This window comes from Chroicocephalus ridibundus, unplaced genomic scaffold (assembly GCF_963924245.1).
Source record: "Chroicocephalus ridibundus unplaced genomic scaffold, bChrRid1.1 SCAFFOLD_738, whole genome shotgun sequence".
Lineage (NCBI taxonomy): Eukaryota > Metazoa > Chordata > Aves > Charadriiformes > Laridae > Chroicocephalus > Chroicocephalus ridibundus.
In genome coordinates, this window is record NW_026961726.1 from 1 (window position 1) to 20,296 (window position 20,296).

Consider the following 20,296-nt stretch of genomic DNA (forward strand, 5'->3'; position numbering starts at 1 on the left):
GGGGTACCTATAGGATCTATAGGGGGGGCTTAATGACCCCCAACCCCCCCCCTTAACGAAGCCCCTTTGACCCCCAGGTCCCCCCATGGTGGGGGGGGGGGGGGGGGACACGGGACACTCCCAAAATCGAGGTAAAACCACCCAAAATGCGCCCCCCCCCCCCCCATAGATCCATAGGGTCACCCGGGCCACCCTCGGGGGCCTCTTGATTTGGGGCAAAAACCGCCTTTTTTGGGGCGGGAACCTCCCGATTTGGGGTGAAAAACCTCCCGATTTTGGGTGGGAACCTTAATTTTGGGGTGAAACGTCTTGATTTTGGGTGAAAAACCTCCTGATTTTGGGTGGAAACCTCTATATTTTGGGTGAAACCTCCTGATTTTGGGTGAAAAACCTCCATATTTTGGGTGGAAACCTCCATATTTGGGGTGGAAACCTCTTGATTTTGCGTGAAAAACCTCCATATTTTGGGTGGAAACCTCTTGATTTTGGGTGAAAAACCTCCTGATTTTGGGTGGAAACCTCCTGATTTTGGGTGGAAACCTCCATATTTTGGGTGGAAACCTCTTGATTTTGCGTGAAAAACCTCCATATTTTGGGTGGAAACCTCTTGATTTTGGGTGAAAAACCTCCATATTTGGGGTGGAAACCTCTTGATTTTGGGTGAAAAACCTCCATATTTTGGGTGGAAACCTCTTGATTTTGGGTGAAAAACCTCCATATTTGGGGTGGAAACCTCTTGATTTTGGGTGGAAACCTCCATATTTGGGGTGGAAACCTCATTTTTTTGGAGTCAAACCCTCTCGATTTCGGGTGGAAACCTCTCGATTTTGGGTGAAAAATCTCCATCTTTTGGGTGGAAACCGCTTGATTTTGGGTGGGAACCTTAATTTCGGGTTGAAACCTCTCGATTTGGGGTGAAAACCTCCGTATCTTGGGGGGAAACCTCCATATTTGGGGTGGAAACCTCTCGATTTTGGGCGAACCCCCCTGATTTTGGGCGGAAAACGCCACGTTTGGGGTGAAACTCTCCTTTTTTGGGTGGAAACGTCTTCGTTTTGGGGTCGAAACCTCTTCATTTGGGGTCGAAACCTCTTGATTTTGGGTGGGGCCTCCGCGTTTTGGGTGGAAAGCTCTTGATTTGGGGTGCGGACCTCTTTATTTGAGTGGAAACCTCCTTTTTGGGGGGGTAAAACCTTCATATTTTGGGGCGGAAACCTCCCGATTCGGGGTGAAAATCCCCACATTTTGGGTGGGCGCCTCTTTATTTGAGTGAAAACCTCCCGATTTTGGGGGGGGGGGAGCTCTTAATTTTGGGTATTTCGGGTGGGGACGTCTTTCTTTGGGTGGGGACCTCCTTATTTTGGGCGGGGAACTCTTGATTTTGGGTGGAAACCTCCTCGTTTTGGGTGGAAACCTCCTTATTTTGGATGAAAACCTTCTTATTTCCCCCCCCCCGCCAGCGCACCCCAATATTTAGGGGGGGAGACCACCATGGCCACCGCTTTGGGGGACCCCGACGTCCCCTCGTCCCCCCCGAAACGCTTCTTCCGCAAGAGCGTGGAACTGTTGGAAGACGAAGACCGGGCGCCGCCCCGCGAAGAGCTGGAATTTCGAGGGGAGCTGGAATTTCGGGGCGACGCCGAGTTTCGGGGGGGTCCTAAATTTGGGGGGGCCGCCGAGGGGAGGGAGGAGGTGGAAGAAGAAGCCGAGATGAAGGCGGGTGGCCACCTCGCCGGGGGGAAGGTTCCTCAAATTCGACATCGAGTTGGGGCGAGGAGCCTTCAAGACGGTCTTCAAGGGCTTCGACACCGATACCTGGGTGGAGGTGGCTTGGTGCGAGCTGCAGGTGAGCCCCAAAAGTGGGTGCTGTGGGGCCAGGGGGGGCCCCGTTCTTCGTTATGGGGGGGTCGGGTTAATTAGCAAGGCGGGCGGGGCCCAAAATTCATCTCGGGGGGGGTTGGCGAAGGCGATGGGTCTCCACGAACCGCGTGGTTGGGCCTTAAAATCCCCTTTGAACTTCTCCCCACGTCAAGGCCGCCCCAAAATTCATCCCGAACCCCACGGTTGGACCCTCAAACTCATCGTGGGGCTCTTCCGAGGTCAAGGTCACCCCAAAATTGACCACGAACCCAACGGTTGGTGCCTCAAACTCATCTCGGGGCTCTTCCGAGGTCAAGGCCACCCCAAAATTGACCATGAACCCAACGGTTGGTGCCTCAAATTCATCGTGGGGCTCTTCCGAGGTCAAGGACACCCCAAAATTGACCATGAACCCAACGGTTGGTGGCTCAAACTCATCTCGGGGCTCTTCCGAGGTCAAGGACACCCCAAAATTGACCATGAACCCAACGGTTGGACCCTCAAACTCATCTTGAACCTCTTCCAAAGTCAAGGACACCCCAAAATTGACCATGGACCCAACGGTTGGTGCCTCAAACTCATCTTGGGGCTCTTCCAAAGTCAAGGCCACCCCAAAATTAATCACGAACCCAACGGTTGGACCCTCAGATTCATCTTGGGCTTCTTCAAAGTCAATGACGCACCAAAATTCATCACGGCCCCCACGGTTGTCCCCGTTGTTGTCCCCATTGTCGTCCCCCTCGTTGGGTGAAGGCGACGGATGACGACGACCCTCAAAGTTGTCCCCGTTGACGACCCTGTTGTCGTCCCCCTCGTTGGGTGAAGGTGACGGATGACGACGACCCTCAAAGTTGTCCCCGTTGTTGTCCCCGTCGTTGTTCCCCTCGTTGGGTGAAGGCGACGGATGACGATGACCCTCGAAGTTGTCCCCGTTGACGTCCCCGTTGTCATCCCCATCGTTGGGTGAAGGCGACGGATGACGACGACCCTCAAAGTTGTCCCCATTGTCCCCGTTGTTGTCCCCGTTGTCGTCCCCCTCGTTGGGTGAAGGCGACGGATGACGACAACCCTCAAAGTTGTCCCCGTTGTTGTCCCCGTCGTTGTCCCCCTCGTTGGGTGAAGGCGACGGATGACGACGACCCTCAAAGTTGTCCCCGTTGTCGTCCCCGTTGTCGTCCCCATCATTGGGTGAAGGCGACGGATGACGACGACCCCTCAAAGTTGTCCCCGTTGACGTCCCCATTGTCGTCCCCCTCGTTGGGTGAAGGCGAGGGATGACGATGACCCTCGAAGTTGTCCCCATTGTCCCCGTTGTTGTCCCCGTTGTCGGCCCCTCGTTGGGTGAAGGCGACGGATGACGATGACCCTCGAAGTTGTCCCCGTTGTCGTCCCCATTGTTGGGTGAAGGCGACGGATGGCGACGACCCTTGGAGCGGGGGGTTGGGGTTCGACGTTTTGTCCTCGTTTACTGTCCCTCCCGGCCCTGCCCTTGTCCCCCTGCCGTCCCCGACCAAGGACCGCAAGCTGACCAAGGTGGAGCAGCAGCGCTTCAAGGAGGAGGCGGAGATGCTGAAGGGGCTGCAGCACCCCAACATCGTCCGCTTCTACGACTCCTGGGAGTCCACCCTCAAGGGCAAGAAGTGCATCGTCCTCGTCACCGAGCTCATGACCTCGGGCACCCTCAAGACGTGAGGAGGGCGGGGGGAGAAGACGACCCCCAGCGGGGGATTTGGGGGGGGGGGGGGGGGCATCTGGGGGCCCCCGGGGCGAATTCGGGGCATTTTGAGGGCGATTCTGGGGGGATTTGGGGTTCCCCGGGGCAAATTCGGGGGATTTTGGGGGCGATTCTGGGGGGATTTGGGGTCCCCCGGGGCAAATTCGGGGCATTTGGGGGGCAATTCTGGGGGGATTTGGGGGTTTTGGGGGGATTCTGGGGGGGTTTGGGGGGATTTGGGGTCCCCCGGGGCAAATACGAGGCATTTTGGGGTGATTTGGAGCCCCCGGGGTGCATTTTGAGGGGGATTCTGGGGGGATTTGGGGGTTTTGGGGGTATTCTGGGGGAGTTTGGGGGGATTTGGGGTCCCCCGGGGCAAATTCGGGGCATTTTGGGGGCGATTCTGGGGGGGATTTGGGGGTTTTGGGGGGATTCTGGGGGGGTTTGGGGGGATTTGGGGTCCCCCGGGCAAATATGAGGCATTTTGGGGTGATTGGGAGCCCCGGGGTGCATTTTGGGGGCGATTCTGGGGGGATTTGGGGGTTTTGGGGGGATTCTGGGGGGGGTTGGGGGGATTTGGGGTCCCCTGGGGCAAATTCGGTGCATTTCGGGGGTGATTCTGGGGGGATTTGGGGGTCCGCCGGGGAAAATATGAGGCATTTGGGGGTGATTTGGAGCCACCGGGGTGCATTTTGGGGGGGGTTGGGGGGATTTGGGGTCCCCCGGGGCAAATTCGGGGCATTTTGGGGGCGATTCTGGGGGATTTGGGGGTTTTGGGGGGGGATTCTGGGGGGATTTGGGGGTTTTGGGGGGATTTGGGGTCCCCCGGGGGCAAATTCGGGGCATTTCAGGGGCGATTCTGGGGGGATACGGGGGTTTTGTGGGGCGATTTTGGGGGGATTTGGGGGTTTTCGGGGGGATTTGGGGTCCCCCGGGGCAAATTCGGGGCATTTTGGGGGCGATTCTGGGGGGATTCGGGGGTTTGGGGGGGGATTTGGGGTTCCTCGAGGCGAATTCGGGCCATTTTGGGGGCGATTCTGGGGGGATTTGGGGTTCCCTGGGGCAAATTCAGGGCATTTTGGGGGCGATTCTGGGGGGATTCGGGGGTTTTGTGGGGCGATTCTGGGGGGATTTGGGGGTTTGGGGGGGATTTGGGGTTCCCCGGGGCGAATTCGGGCCATTTTGGGGGTGATTCTGGGAGGATTTGGGGGTTTTGGGGGGGGATTCTGGGGGGATTTGGGGGTTTGGGGGGGGATTTGGGATCCCCCGGGGCGAATTCGGGGCATTTTGGGGGCGATTCTGGGGGGATTTGGGGGTTTTGGGGGGGATTTGGGATCCCCCGGGGCGAATTCAGGCCATTTTGGGGGAGATTCTGGGGGGATTTGGGGGTTTTGGGGGATTTGGGGTTCCCTGGGGCAAATTCGGGGCATTTTGGGGGCGATTCTGGGGGGATTTGGGGGTTTTGGGGGGGATTTGGGGTCCCCCGGGGCGAATTCGGGCCATTTTGGGGGCGATTCTGGGGGATTTGGGGGTTTTGGGGGGGGATTCTGGGGGGATTTGGGGGTTTTGGGGGATTTGGGGTCCCCCGGGGCAAATTCGGGGCATTTCAGGGGCGATTCTGGGGGGATACGGGGGTTTTGTGGGGCGATTTTGGGGGGATTTGGGGGTTTTCGGGGGGATTTGGGGTTCCCTGGGGCAAATTCGGGGCATTTTGGGGGCGATTCTGGGGGGATTTGGGGGTTTTGGGGGGATTTGGGGTCCCCCGGGGCAAATTCGGGGCATTTCAGGGGCGATTCTGGGGGGATTTGGGGGTTTTGGGGGGCGATTCTGGGGGGTTTTGGGGGCATTTGGGGTTCCCTGGGGTGAATTCGGTGCATTTCGGGGGCGATTCTGGGGGGATTTGGGGGTTTTGGGGGGATTCTGGGGGGGTTTGGGGGGATTTGGGGTCCCCCGGGGCAAATTCGGGGCATTTTGGGGGCGATTCTGGGAGGATTTGGGGGTTTTGGGGGGGATTTGGGGTCCCCCGGGGCGAATTCGGGCCATTTTGGGGGCGATTCTGGGGGGATTTGGGGGTTTTGGGGGGGGATTCTGGGGGGATTCGGGGGTTTGGGGGGGATTTGGGATCCCCCGGGGCGAATTCGGGCCATTTTGGGGGAGATTCTGGGGGGATTTGGGGGTTTTGGGGGGATTTGGGGTTCCCTGGGGCAAATTCGGGGCATTTTGGGGGCGATTCTGGGGGGATTTGGGGGTTTTGGGGGGGATTTGGGATCCCCCGGGGCAAATTCGGGCCATTTTGGGGGTGATTCTGGGGGATTTGGGGGTTTTGGGGGGCGATTCTGGGGGGATTTGGGGGGTTTTGGGGGGGGGGATCCCGGAGGCGTTTGAGATCCCGAAGCAGAACCTGAGGCGTTTTTGCCGGGGGGGGGGGAGGATCCCGAGGGGATGGATTGGGGGCGATTTCCGGTAGCTTTTGGGAGGCCGGAAACGAAACCCGGAGCATTTGGGGACAATTCGGGAAGGATTTGAGGTGGCCGGGGCGGCTCCTCCTCTGCTGTAGGTATCTCAAGAGGTTCAAGGTGATGAAGCCCAAGGTTTTACGGAGCTGGTGCCGTCAGATTTTGAAGGGGCTCCACTTTCTCCACACCCGGACGCCCCCCATCATCCATCGGGACCTCAAATGCGACAACATCTTCATCACCGGCCCCACCGGCTCCGTCAAAATCGGCGATTTGGGTTTGGCCACCCTCATGAGGACCTCCTTCGCCAAGAGCGTCATCGGTAAGAAGCGCCGGTGGCGCGCCCCCGTCGAGGGAACCGGGGGCCCCATCCTCACCGTCCCGCGTCCCCTCCCTTTTAAGGAACGCCGGAATTTATGGCGCCGGAGATGTACGAGGAACGTTACGACGAGTCGGTGGACGTCTACGCCTTCGGGATGTGCATGTTGGAGATGGGCACTTCCGAATATCCCTACTCCGAGTGTCAAAACGCCGCTCAGATCTACCGCAAAGTCACCAGCGTGGGTGCCGGGTGACACCGGGGCGGTCCCTGGAGGTGGGGGGGGGGACACGGCGGTGGCGGCGGCGGCGGCGGCATCGTCCCCCCGCCCCCGCGGTTCTTCTTCTCGTAGGGCATCAAACCGGCCAGTTTCGAGAAGGTGACGGATCCGGAGGTGAAGGAGATCATCGAAGGTTGCATCCGGCAAAACAAAACCGAGAGGTGGGACACGGCCGGGGCGGGGCGGGGACAAGGGACAACCCCGAGAGGTGTCACCATCGTCTTGACGGCGCCCCCCCCCGCCCCCGTAGGCTCTCCATCCGGGACCTGTTGAACCACGTTTTCTTCGCCGAGGACACGGGGCTACGGGTGGAGCTGGCGGAGGAGGACGGGGGGTTGGAGACCTCCTTGGCGCTCCGGCTTTGGGTGGAAGATCCCAAGAAGCTGAAGGGGAAGCACAAGGACAACGAGGCCATCGAGTTCAGCTTCGACCTGGAGGCCGACGTCCCCGAGGAGGTGGCCTACGAGATGGTGAGAGGGTTAAAAAGGAGGCGGGGGGGGGGACGGGACCCCCCGAAATCCCGCTGGGGTTGGACCCATCCGGGTTGGGCCGAACCTCGCCCAGGTCAACGAAGCTCCGAAATCGGCTTGAACCCCACGGTTGGACCCTCAAACTCATCTCAGGGCTCTTCTGAGGTCAAGGCCACCCCAAAATTGATCATGAACCCAACGGTTGGTGCCTCAAATTCATCTCGGGGCTCTTCTGAGGTCAAGGACACCCCAAAATTGACCATGAACCCAACGGTTGGTGCCTCAAATTCATCTCGGGGCTCTTCTGAGGTCAAGGACACCCCAAAATTGACCATGAACCCAACAGTTGGTGCCTCAAATTCATCTCGGGGCTTTTCTGAGGTCAAGGCCACCCCAAAATTGACCACGAACCCAACGGTTGGACCCTCAAACTCATCTTGGGCCTCTTCCGAGGTCAAGGCCACCCCAAAATTCATCATGAGCCCAACAGTTGGTGCCTCAAACTCATCTTGGGGCTCTTCCAAAGTCAAGGCCACTCCAAAATTCATGACGAACCCAACGGTTGGACCCTCAACCTCATCTTGGGCCTCTTCCGAGGTCAAGGTCACCCCCAAAATTGATCATGAACCCAACGCTTGGACCCTCAAACTCATCTTGGGCCTCTTCCGAGGTCAAGGCCGCCCACAAATTCATCCATGAACCCAAGGGTTGGTGCCTCAACCTCATCTTGAACCTCTTCCGAGGTCAAGGCCACCCCCAAAATTGGCCGTGAACCCCACGGTTGGACCCTCAAACTCATCTTGGGCCTCTTCCGAGGTCAAGGCCGCCCCCAAATTCATCCATGAACCCAACGGTTGGACCCTCAACCTCATCTTGAACCTCTTCCGAGGTCAAGGCCACCCCCAAAATTGACCGTGAACCCCATAGTTGAACCCTCAAACTCATCTCAGGCCTTTTCCGAGGTCAAGGCTGCCCCCAAAATTGACCGTGAACCCCACGGTTGGACCCTCAAACTCATCTTGGGGCTCTTGCGAGGTCAAGGTCACCCACAAATTCATCCATGAACCCAACGGTTGGTGCCTCAACCTCATCTTGAACCTCTTCCGAGGTCAAGGCCGCCCCCAAAATTGACCGTGAACCCCACGGTTGGACCCTCAAACTCATCTCGGGGCTCTTCCAAGGTCAAGGCCGCCCCCAAATTCATCCATGAACCCAACGGTTGGTGCCTCAGCCTCATCTTGAACCTCTTCCGAGGTCAAGGCCACCCCCAAAATTGACCATGAACACCACGGTTGGACCCTCAAACTCATCTCGGGGCTCTTGCGAGGTCAAGGTCACCCCAAAATTCATCATGAGCCCAACGGTTGGCCCCCAAAATTCATCTTGGGCCTCTTCCGAGGTCAAGGTCACCCCAAAATTCATCATGAGCTTAACGGTTGGCCCCTCAAACTCATCTTGGGCCTCTTCCGAGGTCAAGGTCACCCCAAAATTCATCATGAGCCCAACGGTTGGCCCCTCAAACTCATCTCGGGGCTCTTCCGAGGTCAAGGCTGCCCCCAAAATTGACCATGAACCCCACGGTTGGCCCCTCAAACTCTTCTCGGGGCTCTTCTGAGGTCAAGGCCACCCCAAAATTCATTATGAGCCCAACGGTTGGCCCCCAAAATTCATCTTGGGCCTCTTCCGAGGTCAAGGTCACCCACAAATTCATCCATGAACCCAACGGTTCGTGCCTCAACCTCATCTTGAACCTCTTCCGAGGTCAAGGCCACCCCCAAAATTGACCGTGAACCCCACGGTTGGACCCTCAAACTGATCTCGGGGCTCTTCTGAGGTCAAGGCCACCCCAAAATTCATCATGAGCCCAAAGGTTGGACCCTCAAACTCATCTTGGGCCTCTTCTGAGGTCAAGGTCACCCCAAAATTCATCATGAGCTCAACGGTTGGACCCTCAAACTCATCTTGGGCCTCTTCCGAGGTCAAGGTCACCCCAAAATTGATCATGAACCCAACGGTTGGCCCCCCAAAATTCACCTCGGGGCTCTTCTAAAGCCAACGACACCCCCAAAATTGTCCGCGAACCCCGCAGTTGACCCCTCCGATTGTCCTTGAGCCCTTCCAAAGTCAAGTTCTCCGCGTTCACCACCACCCGCTCCCCACGGACGCCCCATTTTCTTCCTCCCCCCCCCCCAGGTGAAATCCGGCTTCTTCCACGAAAGCGACTCCAAAGCCGTGGCCAAATCCATCCGGGACCGGTTGACCTTGGTGAGGAAGACGAGGGAGAAGAAGCAAGCGGAAGGGCGGGGCCTCCCCGAAAACGAGGACCCGGAAGTGGACCAACACGTCCGGCAGCAGCTTCTCCGTCGCCAGCCCCCCCTCGCCGGTGAGACCCCCAACTTCCGCCCCCCGGCTGGTGGCCCCCCGAAACCGCTCGCTCCCGGGCGTTCCTCAGCAGCCGACGGGCTCTCGGAGACGGGCGCCGTCTCCGATGTCACCCGGGGCGTCACCGGGACGTCCGAGCTCCTCGGGGGCTACCACGGAGGGTCACCGGGTCCCCCCCAAGATGGGGCGTCCCCCACTTGCGGCCGGCCTGTCCCCGTGCAGGTGAGTCCCCGGGGCGGGGGGGGCGCCGGGGCGGGGCGGGAACCGTGGGACAACTTCCCACCGCGGCAACTTCGACCACCAGGTGACTTACGGGGCGGAGGGGACGTCGCCGGATGTCCCCGGAGGTGCCACCGCAGCAGCGCCGGAGCCAGCCGGGGTTGACGGGGAGCCGGGGGGGGGTGTGACACAGAGCCACGGGATGTCATCGGCGGCGGTGGCACGGCTGCAGGCGGCTCCCGGGGCGCCGGGGCCGGTGATGGCACCGGCGGTGCCCGGCGTGTCACTGGGGGTGCCACCACCGTGTCCAGGGATGCCACCGGGTCTAGGGATGCCACCACCAGGTGGGATGCCACCAGCTCCAGGGATGCCACTGGGTCCAGGGATGCCACCAGTTCTGGGGATGCCACCACCAAGCGGGATGCCACCAGGTCCAGGGATGCCACCAGGTCCAGGGATGCCACCGGCTCCAGGGATGCCACCACCAACCGGGGTGCCACCACCAAGTGGGATGCCACCAGCTCCAGGGATGTCACCGGCTCCAGGGATGCCACCACTGACCAGGGTGCCACCAGCACCAGGAATGCCACCAGCTCCAGGGATTCCACCCCCACCTGGGATGCCACCAGCAGCTCCAGGGATGCCACCAGGACCGGGGATGCCACCGCCAACTGGGATGCCACCAGGTCCAGGAATGCCACCGCCAACTGGGATGCCACCAGGTCCTGGGATGCCACCGGCTCCAGGTATGCCAGCGCCAACTGTGGTGCCACCACCAACCGGAATGTCCCCAGCTCCAGGGATTCCGCCCCCAACTGGGATGCCACCAGCAGCTCCGGGGATGCCACCGCCAACTGGGATGCCACCAGGTCCAGGGATGCCACCAGGTCCAGGAATGCCACCACAGCCAGTCCCCGCCGTGCAGCTGCAGCCAGCCCTAGGGATGCCACCGGCCCCAGGGATGCCACCGCCTATTGCAATGCCACCAGGCCAGGGGATGCCACCGGCTCCGGGGATGCCACCAGCTCCGGGGTTGCCACCACAGCTGGTGCCCACCATGCAGCCACCAGCTCTGGGGATGTCACCAGCTCCGGGGATGCCACCAATCGCGGGGATGCCACCAGCTCCTGGGATGCCACCAGCTCCAGCGATGCCACCAACTATGGGGACGGCACCTCCATCCGGGATGCCACCAGCTGTGGGAATGCCACCGGCTCCAGGGATGCCACCAACCATGGGGATGGCACCTCCATCCGGGATGCCACCAGCCGTGGGAATGCCACCAGCTCCAGGGATGGCACCAACCATGGGGATGCCACCAGCTGTAGGGATGCCACCACCATCTGGGATGCCACCAGCCCAAGGGATGCCACCACCAGCCCAAGGGATGCCACCACCAGCCCCAGGGATGCCACCACCACCATCTGAGATGCCACCAGCCCCGGGGATGCCACCAGCCCCAGCGATGCCACCAGCCCAAGGGATGCCGCCACCATCAGACATGCCACCACCATCTGGGATGCCACCAACCATGGGGATGCCACCACCATCTGAGATGCCACCAGCTATAGGGATGCCACCAGCCATGGGGATGCCACCAGCCCAAGGGATGCCACCACCATCTGGGATGCCACCAACCATGGGGATGCCACCACCATCTGAGATGCCACCAGCCATGGGGATGCCACCAGCCCAAGGGATGCCACCACCATCTGAGATGCCACCAGCCATGGGGATGCCACCAACCCTGGGGATGCCACCAGCTATAGGGATGCCACCAGCCCAAGGGATGCCACCACCATCTGAGATGCCACCAGCCATGGGGATGCCACCAACCATGGGGATGCCACCACCATCTGAGATGCCACCAGCTATAGGGATGCCACCAGCCATGGGGATGCCACCACCATCTGAGATGCCACCAGCTATAGGGATGCCACCAACCATGGGGATGCCACCACCATCTGAGATGCCACCAGCCCAAGGGATGCCACCAACCATGGGGATGCCACCACCATCTGAGATGCCACCAGCCCAAGGGATGCCACCAACCCTGGGGATGCCACCACCATCTGAGATGCCACCAACCCTGGGGATGCCACCAACCCTGGGGATGCCACCACCATCTGGGATGCCACCCCCCCCGCCCCCCACCCTACCAGCGTGTCCCCCACCCGAAGACCCCTCCCTTCACCTCGATCCCCCGCCCTCCGCCACTGTCAACCCCCCGGACCCCGCCCCCTTCCTCCGTGTCCCCGAGGCCACCGCGGTCCCCGAGGCCACCGCTACCAAACCTGACCGTGTCCGGCAACGTCGAGCCTCCTGCCCGCGTCCGGAGAGGGTTCCTCGCTTCCAACTCATTGTCCTCCAGGTCAGTGTCGGGGACACCGGGGGGGGGGGGGCGGGTGGCGGGGGAGGTGACACGACGTGGGGACACCCCATAACTCGTGTCCCCAACCCTTCAGGTCTCTTCCCCTGGGGACAACACGGTGGAGTGTCAACTGGAGACCCACGACAGCAAGATGGTCACCTTCAAGTTCGACGCCGACGGGGACGCCCCCGAGGACATCGCCTGCTACATGGTGACCCTCCCCCCTCCCCCCCCCCCCCAAAAAAAAAACCCTCCCCCCGCAACGTCCCCAACGACGTCCCCCCGACGATGTCCCCAAGGTGGAGGACAACTTCGTGCTGGAGGGCGAGCGGGAGAAGTTCGTGGAGGAGCTGAAGGCCATCGTGGCCCGGGCGAGGGGACTCCTCGGTGGCCCCCCCCCGGACCCCCAGGTGACACCCCCCAGCCCGGACTCCTGGGGTCCCGTCCCCCCCCCCTCCCCTCCCCCAACAAGTCCCCGGGACGCCCGGCTTCACCCCACCGGTTGACGTCCCCACCGGTGTCCCCCCCACAGGCAGGACCTCCTGAGGTGACGGGTGGTGGTGAGTAGCGGGGGAGGGGTGGGGTGGGGTGGGGTGGGGTCACCCCCTCCCCCCCCCCCTCCTGACCCCTCCCCCCTCCAGGAGAAGGTCACCCCCAATCGTCCCCCGTTGGCCGGTGGAGGTTCTGCATCAACCAGACCATCAGGAACCGGGAAGCCACCGGTGGGTCACCCTAGAGGGGACACGGCGGGGGGTGGGGGGGAGGGTTGGGGGGAAGGGGACACCCGTGTCCCCACCCCTCCCCCACCACCTCCACGGATGGGGGGTGGGGTGGGGTGTCACCTCCTTGCAGGTCCCGGGGGACCCCCGCCCAACCGGCGAGCCTTGGGGACATCCCGTGACGGCGAGGCGGAGGCGGCCACCCCAGATGTTGGTGGCCCTCAAGGAGCAGGGACGGATGTCACCGGTCCCCAGGAGCCGGGTGGCCCTCAAGGACCTGAGATGGTCACCACCAGACCCCCGGAGCCAGGCGGCCTCCAAGGACCTGGGATGGGTGTCACCGGTCCCCAAGAGCCAGGTGGCCCTCAAGGACCTGGGATGGATGTCACCGGTCCCCAAGAGCCAGGTGGCCCTCAAGGACCTGGGATGGATGTCACCGGTCCCCAAGAGCCAGGTGGCCCTCAAGGACCTGGGATGGTCACCATGGGAGCGTTGGAGCAGGACGGACCTGGGGGACCGGAGATGATTGTCCCCAAGCCCGGTGACCTGGGCGTCCCTCAAGGACAGGAGATGTTTGTCCCCAAACCCCATGAGCTGGACGCGCCCAAGGGACAAGAGACAATCGTCCCCAAACCCCACGAGCTCAGTGGCCCTCAAGGCCAGGAGATGACCATCCCCAAACCCCATGACCTTGGTGGCCCCCAAGGACTGGAGATGATTGTCCCCAACTCCCAAGAGCCAGATGTCCCCCAAGGACTGGGGACAATCGTCACTGGCGCTTGGGAGCAGGAGGGAGCCGGTCAACCAGACGTGATTGTCCCCAAACCTCAAGAGCTTGATGTCCACCAAGGACCAGAGACCTTCATCCCCGGACACCAAGACCTGGGTGTCCCCCAAGGACAGGGGACAATTGTCACCGGAGCTTGGGAACGGGAGGGACCCGAGGAGACGATTGTCCCCAAACCCCAAGAGCTGGACGTCCCCCGAGGACAGGAGAAGATCGTCACCGGAGCTTGGGAGCAGGATGCACCCACGGGACCAGAGGTGATTGTCCCCAAACCCCGAGACCTGCATGTCCCCCGAGGACTGGAGCTGTCTGTCCCCAAACCCCGAGACCTCGCTGTCCCCCGAGGACTGAAGACGACCATCCCAAAAGCCCGTGACTTTGGTGTCCCTCAAAAACCATCGATGACCGGCCCCAAACCCCACGACCTCGGTGTCCTTCAAACCCCACGACCTCGGTGTCCCTCAAACCCCATGACCTTTATGTCCCTCAAAGACCATCGATGACCATCCCCATCCCCACAACCTTGATGTCCCCCAAACCCCATGACCTTGGTGTCCCTCAAAGCCCATCGATGACCATCCCCAAACCCTACGACCTCGGTGTCCCTCAAAGACCATTGATGACCATCCCCCAACACCACAACCTTGATGTCCCTCAAACCCCTAACCCTGATGTCCCTCAAAGACCATCGATGACCATCCCCATCCCCACAACCTTGATGTCCCCCAAACCCCATGACCTTGGTGTCCCTCAAAGACCATCTGTGACTGTCCCCAAACCCCAAGACCTTGGTGTTCCTCAAAGCCCATCGATGACCATTCCCAAACCCCACGACCTTGGTGCCCCTCAAAGATCATCAATGACCGTCCCCAAACCCCAGAACCTTGGTGTCCCTCAAACCCCATGACCTTGGTGTCCCTCAAAGACCATCTGTGACTGTCCCTCAAACCCCATGACCTTGGTGTCCCTCAAAGACCATCTGTGACTGTCCCCAAACCCCATGTCCTTGGTGTCCCTCAAAGACCATCGATGACCGTTCCCAAACCCAAAGTCCTCGGTGTCCCTCAAAGACCATCGATGACCGTCCCAAAACCCCAAGTCCTTGGTGTCCCTCAAAGATGGGACCGTCCCCAACCCCACAACCTTGGTGTCCCTCAAAGACCGTTGATGACCGTCCCCAACCCCATGACCTTGGAGTCCCTCAAAGACCATCGATGACCGTCCCCAAACCCCGTGACCTGCATGTCCCTCAAACCCCATGACCTAGATGTCCCTCAAAGACCATCTGTGACTCTCCCCAACCCCACAACCTTGGTGTCCCTCAAACCCCAAGACCTTGGTGTCCCTCAAAGACCAACGATGACCGTCCCCAACCCCCAGAACCTTGGTGTCCCTCAAACCCCACGACCTTGGTGTCCCTCAAAGACCATCGATGACCGTCCCCAAACCCCAGAACCTTGGTGTCCCTCAAACCCCAAGTCCTCGGTGTCCCTCAAAGATGGCACCATCCCCAAACCCCATGACATGATGCCCCTCCGAGACCATCTGTGACTCTCCCCAACCCCACAACCTTGGTGTCCCTCAAACCCCATGACCTTGGTGTCCCTCAAAGCCCATCAATGACCGTCTCCAAACCCCATGTCCTTGGTGTCCCTCAAACCCCATGACCTTGATGTCCCTCAAAGACCATCGATGACCGTCCCAAAACCCCAAGTCCTTGGTGTCCCTCAAAGATGGGACCGTCCCCAACCCCACAACCTTGGTGTCCCTCAAAGACCATCGATGACCGTCCCCAACCCCCAGAACCTTGGTGTCCCTCAAACCCCATGACCTTGGTGTCCCTCAAAGACCATCAATGACCGTCCCCAACCCCCAGAACCTTGGTGTCCCTCAAACCCCACGTCCTCGGTGCACCTCAAAGATGGGACCGTCCCCAAACCCCATGACCTTGCTGTCCCTCAAACCCCACGACCTTGATGTCCCTCAAAGACCATCTGTGACTCTCCCCAACCCCAGAACCTTGGTGTCCCTCAAACCCCAAGACCTTGGTGTCCCTCAAAGCCCAAGTCCTCGGTGTCCCTCAAAGATGGGACCGTCCCCAAACCCCATGACCTTGCTGTCCCTCAAACCCCATGACCTTGATGCCCCTCCAAGACCATCTGTGACTCTCCCCAACCCCACAACCTTGGTGTCCCTCAAACCCCATGACCTTGACGTCCTTCAAAGACCCTCGATGATTGTCCCCAAACCCCATGACCTTGGTGTCCCTCAAAGACCATTGATGACCGTCCCCAAACCCCAGGACCTTGATGTCCTTCAAAGACCATCGATGACCATCCCCATCCCCATGACCTTCGTGTCCCTCAAAGACCATCTGTGACTCTCCCCAACCCCATAACCTTGGTGTCCCTCAAACCCCATGACCCTGATGTCCCTCAAAGACCATCGATGACCGTCCCCAACCCCCAGAACCTTGCTGTCCCTCAAACCCCACGACCTTGATGTCCCTCAAAGACCATCTGTGACTCTCCCCAACCCCAGAACCTTGGTGTCCCTCAAACCCCGAGACCTTGGTGTCCCTCAAAGCCCATCGATGACTGTCCCCAACCCCCAGAACCTTGGTGTCCCTCAAACCCCAAGTCCTCGGTGTCCCTCAAAGAGGGGACCGTCCCCAAACCCCAAGACCTTGGTGTCCCTCAAAGCCCAAGTCCTCGGTGTCCCTCAAAGATGGGACCGTCCCCAAACCCCATGACCTTGCTGTCCCTCAAACCCCATGACCTTGATGTCCCTCCAAGACCATCTGTGACTCTCCCCAACCCCACAACCTTGGTGTCCCTCAAACCCCATGACCTTGGTGTCCCTCAAAGACCATTGATGACCGTCCCCAAACCCCAGGACCTTGATGTCCCTCAAAGACCATCTGTGACTCTCCCCAACCCCACAACCTTGGTGTCCCTCAAACCCCATGACCCTGATGTCCCTCAAAGACCATCGATGACCGTCCCCAACCCCCAGAACCTTGGTGTCCCTCAAACCCCATGACCTTGATGTCCCTCAAAGACCATCGATGACCGTCCCAAAACCCCAAGTCCTTGGTGTCCCTCAAAGATGGGACCGTCCCCAACCCCACAACCTTGGTGTCCCTCAAAGACCATTGATGACCGTCCCCAACCCCATGACCTTGGTGTCCCTCAAACCCCACGACCTTGATGTCCCTCAAAGACCATCTGTGACTCTCCCCAACCCCACAACCTTGGTGTCCCTCAAACCCCAAGACCTTGGTGTCCCTCAAAGCCCATCGATGACCGTCCCGAACCCCCAGAACCTTGGTGTCCCTCAAACCCCAAGTCCTCGGTGTCCCTCAAAGATGGGACCGTCCCCAAACCCCATGACCTTGCTGTCCCTCAAACCCCATGACCTTGATGCCCCTCCAAGACCATCTGTGACTCTCCCCAACCCCACAACCTTGGTGTCCCTCAAACCCCATGACCTTGACGTCCTTCAAAGACCCTCGATGATTGTCCCCAAACCCCATGACCTTGGTGTCCCTCAAAGACCATTGATGACCGTCCCCAAACCCCAGGACCTTGATGTCCCTCAAAGACCAGCGATGACCATCCCCATCCCCACGACCTTGGTGTCCCTCAAAGACCATCTGTGACTCTCCCGAACCCCACAACCTTGGTGTCCCTCAAACCCCATGACCCTGATGTCCCTCAAAGACCATCGATGACCGTCCCCAACCCCCAGAACCTTGGTGTCCCTCAAACCCCACGACCTTGATGTCCCTCAAAGACCATCTGTGACTCTCCCCAACCCCACAACCTTGGTGTCCCTCAAACCCCACGACCTTGGTGTCCCTCAAAGACCATCGATGACCGTCCCCAACCCCCAGAACCTTGGTGTCCCTCAAACCCCAAGTCCTCGGTGTCCCTCAAAGATGGGACCGTCCCCAAACCCCATGACCTTGATGCCCCTCCAAGACCATCTGTGACTCTCCCCAACCCCACAACCTTGGTGTCCCTCAAACCCCACAACCGTGGTGTCCCTCAAACCCCATGACCTTGGTGTCCCTCAAAGACCATTGATGACCGTCCCCAAACCCCAGGACCTTGATGTCCCTCAAAGACCATCTGTGACTCTCCCCAACCCCACAACCTTGGTGTCCCTCAAACCCCATGACCCTGATGTCCCTCAAAGACCATCAATGACCGTCCCCAACCCCCAGAACCTTGGTGTCCCTCAAACCCCATGACCCTGATGTCCCTCAAAGACCATCGATGACCGTCCCCAACCCCCAGAACCTTGGTGTCCCTCAAACCCCACGACCTTGATGTCCCTCAAAGACCATCTGTGACTCTCCCCAACCCCAGAACCTTGGTGTCCCTCAAACCCCAAGACCTTGGTGTCCCTCAAAGACCATTGATGACCGTCCCCAACCCGCAGAACCTTGGTGTCCCTCAAACCCCAAGTCCTCGGTGTCCCTCAAAGAGGGGACCATCCCCAAACCCCATGACCTTGATGCCCCTCCAAGACCATCTGTGACTCTCCCCAACCCCACAACCTTGGTGTCCCTCAAAGACCATCGATGACCGTCCCCAACCCCCACAACCTTGGTGTCCCTCAAACCCCATGACCTTGGTGTCCCTCAAAGCCCATCGATGACCGTCCCCAAATCCCACGACCTTGATGTCCCTCAAAGACCATGCCCCCCATGCCCCCCCCCCCAGCCCCAAGCCATTTTGGGGTGGGGGCGCCGGTGGCCCCCTCAGCACCCCGTCTCCGCAGGACCCCCCCCCAGAGGAGAGGACCCCGGGCCGTCCCCCCGCCGGGGGGGGCTACTTCGCCTTGGGGTTTAATTGCCCCCGCCTGAAAAACCCCGTCAGCAAGAAGACCTGGGGCCGCAAGATCAAGAGTTGGGCTCGCCGGCTCCGGCAGCCCCCCCCCGCCGCGGGGGGCCCCCCCCGGCCAGGTATTGGGGGGGGGTGGGGGTGGGGCGGGGGGAGCGGCCCCCCCCATTTCCCCCCCCTCCCTTTGTCACCCCTCATTTGGCACCTCCCATTTTTACCCCCCGTTTATCGGCCCCCTCCCCCATTTATCACCCTCCATTTTTTGCGCCCCCCCCTCCATTTATCGCCCCCCCCCGATTTTGAGCTCCCCTTTTTAGCCCCCCCTTTATAGCCCCCCCATTTATCACCCCCATTTTTACCCCCCCTTCTTGAATGCCCCCCCCATTTTTAACCCCCCGTTTATGACCCCCATTTATCGCCCCCCCTTTTAGCCCTCCATTTATCACCCCCCCCTTTTTTACCCCGCCATTTATTGCCCCCCCATTTTTTGCCCCCCCATTTATCACCCCCATTTATTGCCCCCCCATTTATCACTTATTTCTTGCCCCCCCCATTTTTAACCCCCACTTATGAGCCCCATTTATTGCCCCCCCATTTATTCCCCGCCATTTATTTCCCCCCCCTTTTTACTCCCCCATTTATTGCCCCCTTTTTAACCCACTTATTGCCCCCTTTTTAGCCCCCCCCCCGCTTTTTAGACCCCCATTTTTTAACACCCCCCCAGTTTTTCCCCCCCGTTTATCACCCCCATTTATTGCCCCCCCATTTTTACCCCCACATTTATAGTCCCCCCCGGTTTTTTTGCCCCCCCTCCCCCCCCACATATACCTCCCCCTATACATCCCTCCCTTATAGCCCCCCCACTGACCCCCCCTCCTGCCCCACAGGGGAGGAACCCGGGGACCCCCCCCCAGCGGGGGCGCTGCCAGGTGGGTGCTGGGGGGGCCCGGGGGGGGCGGGGAGTACCCCAAAACTGCCCCCGGGGATCCCCAAACTGCCCCAGGGACCTCAAACTGCCCCAGAGGACCCCAAATTACCCCCAGAGACACCCCCCAAATTGCCCCCGGGACCCCCCAGGGAGCCCAAGCTGCCCCTGGGACCCCAATTTAATCCCAGCCCCCCCCCCAGTTTACCCCAGGAACCCCAAAACTGCCCCGGGACCCTCAAACTGCCCCTGGAACCCCCCGAAATTACCCCAGGGACCCCAAAACTGCCCCAGGGACCCCCCAAAACTGCCCCAGGCCGCCCCCAAATTACCCCCGGGACCCCAAATTACCCCCAGGGTCCCCAAAACAGCCCCAGGCCCCCCCCCCAAATTACCCCAGGGACCCCAGAACTGCCCCAGAGACCCCCAAAAACTGCCCCAGGCCCCCCCCAAATTACCCCAGGGACCCCAAAACTGCCCCAGGGACCCCCCAAAACTGCCCCAGGCCCCCCCCCAAATTACCCCAGGGACCCCAAAACTGCCCCAGGCCTCCCTAAATCCCCCCCCCCGTCACCTCCCACCGTCCCTATATTCCCCCCCCCCTCCCCGCCCACCCCCGCAGCCGCTCACGAACCCCGACTCGAGCGACCCCCCCGAAACCGAAGGCGACTGGGGGGACCCCAGTTCGGAAAGCGAAAGCGGGGGGGCGGGAGGGGGGGGGTCCCCCCCCACCCCCCAGGGGCCCCCCCCGCGCCCCCCGGGGTCCCCCTCGTCCCCCATGAGCAGCGACGGGGAGACGGACCCCGAAGACGAGGATTTACGGGTCGAGCTGCGAAGGCTGCGGGAAAAGTGAGTTTGGGGGGGGGGTAGGGGGGGCTGGGGGGGCACCCCAAAATTCGGGGACACCCCCCCCTGACCCCCCCCCCCCCCCCCCCCCATAAAGG

At 60.5% G+C, this 20,296-nt stretch overlaps 1 protein-coding gene across 1 annotated transcript; it reads left to right on the forward strand.

Moving 5' to 3' along the window:
• Positions 1-178: 178 nt before the first annotated feature.
• Positions 179-20,201, forward strand: LOC134509626 (serine/threonine-protein kinase WNK2-like; the record flags this gene model as incomplete). The annotated part of the gene is given in 17 exon segments (XM_063322200.1): positions 179-1,719; positions 1,721-1,846; positions 3,376-3,548; positions 6,132-6,352; positions 6,433-6,590; positions 6,702-6,790; positions 6,880-7,099; positions 9,293-9,703; positions 9,786-12,071; positions 12,166-12,282; positions 12,371-12,481; positions 12,604-12,631; positions 12,713-12,793; positions 12,924-13,834; positions 18,366-18,549; positions 19,315-19,356; positions 19,975-20,201. Coding segments are annotated over 17 exon segments (5,613 nt in total), but the record flags the coding sequence as incomplete, so codon positions are not given.
• Positions 20,202-20,296: the final 95 nt, after the last annotated feature.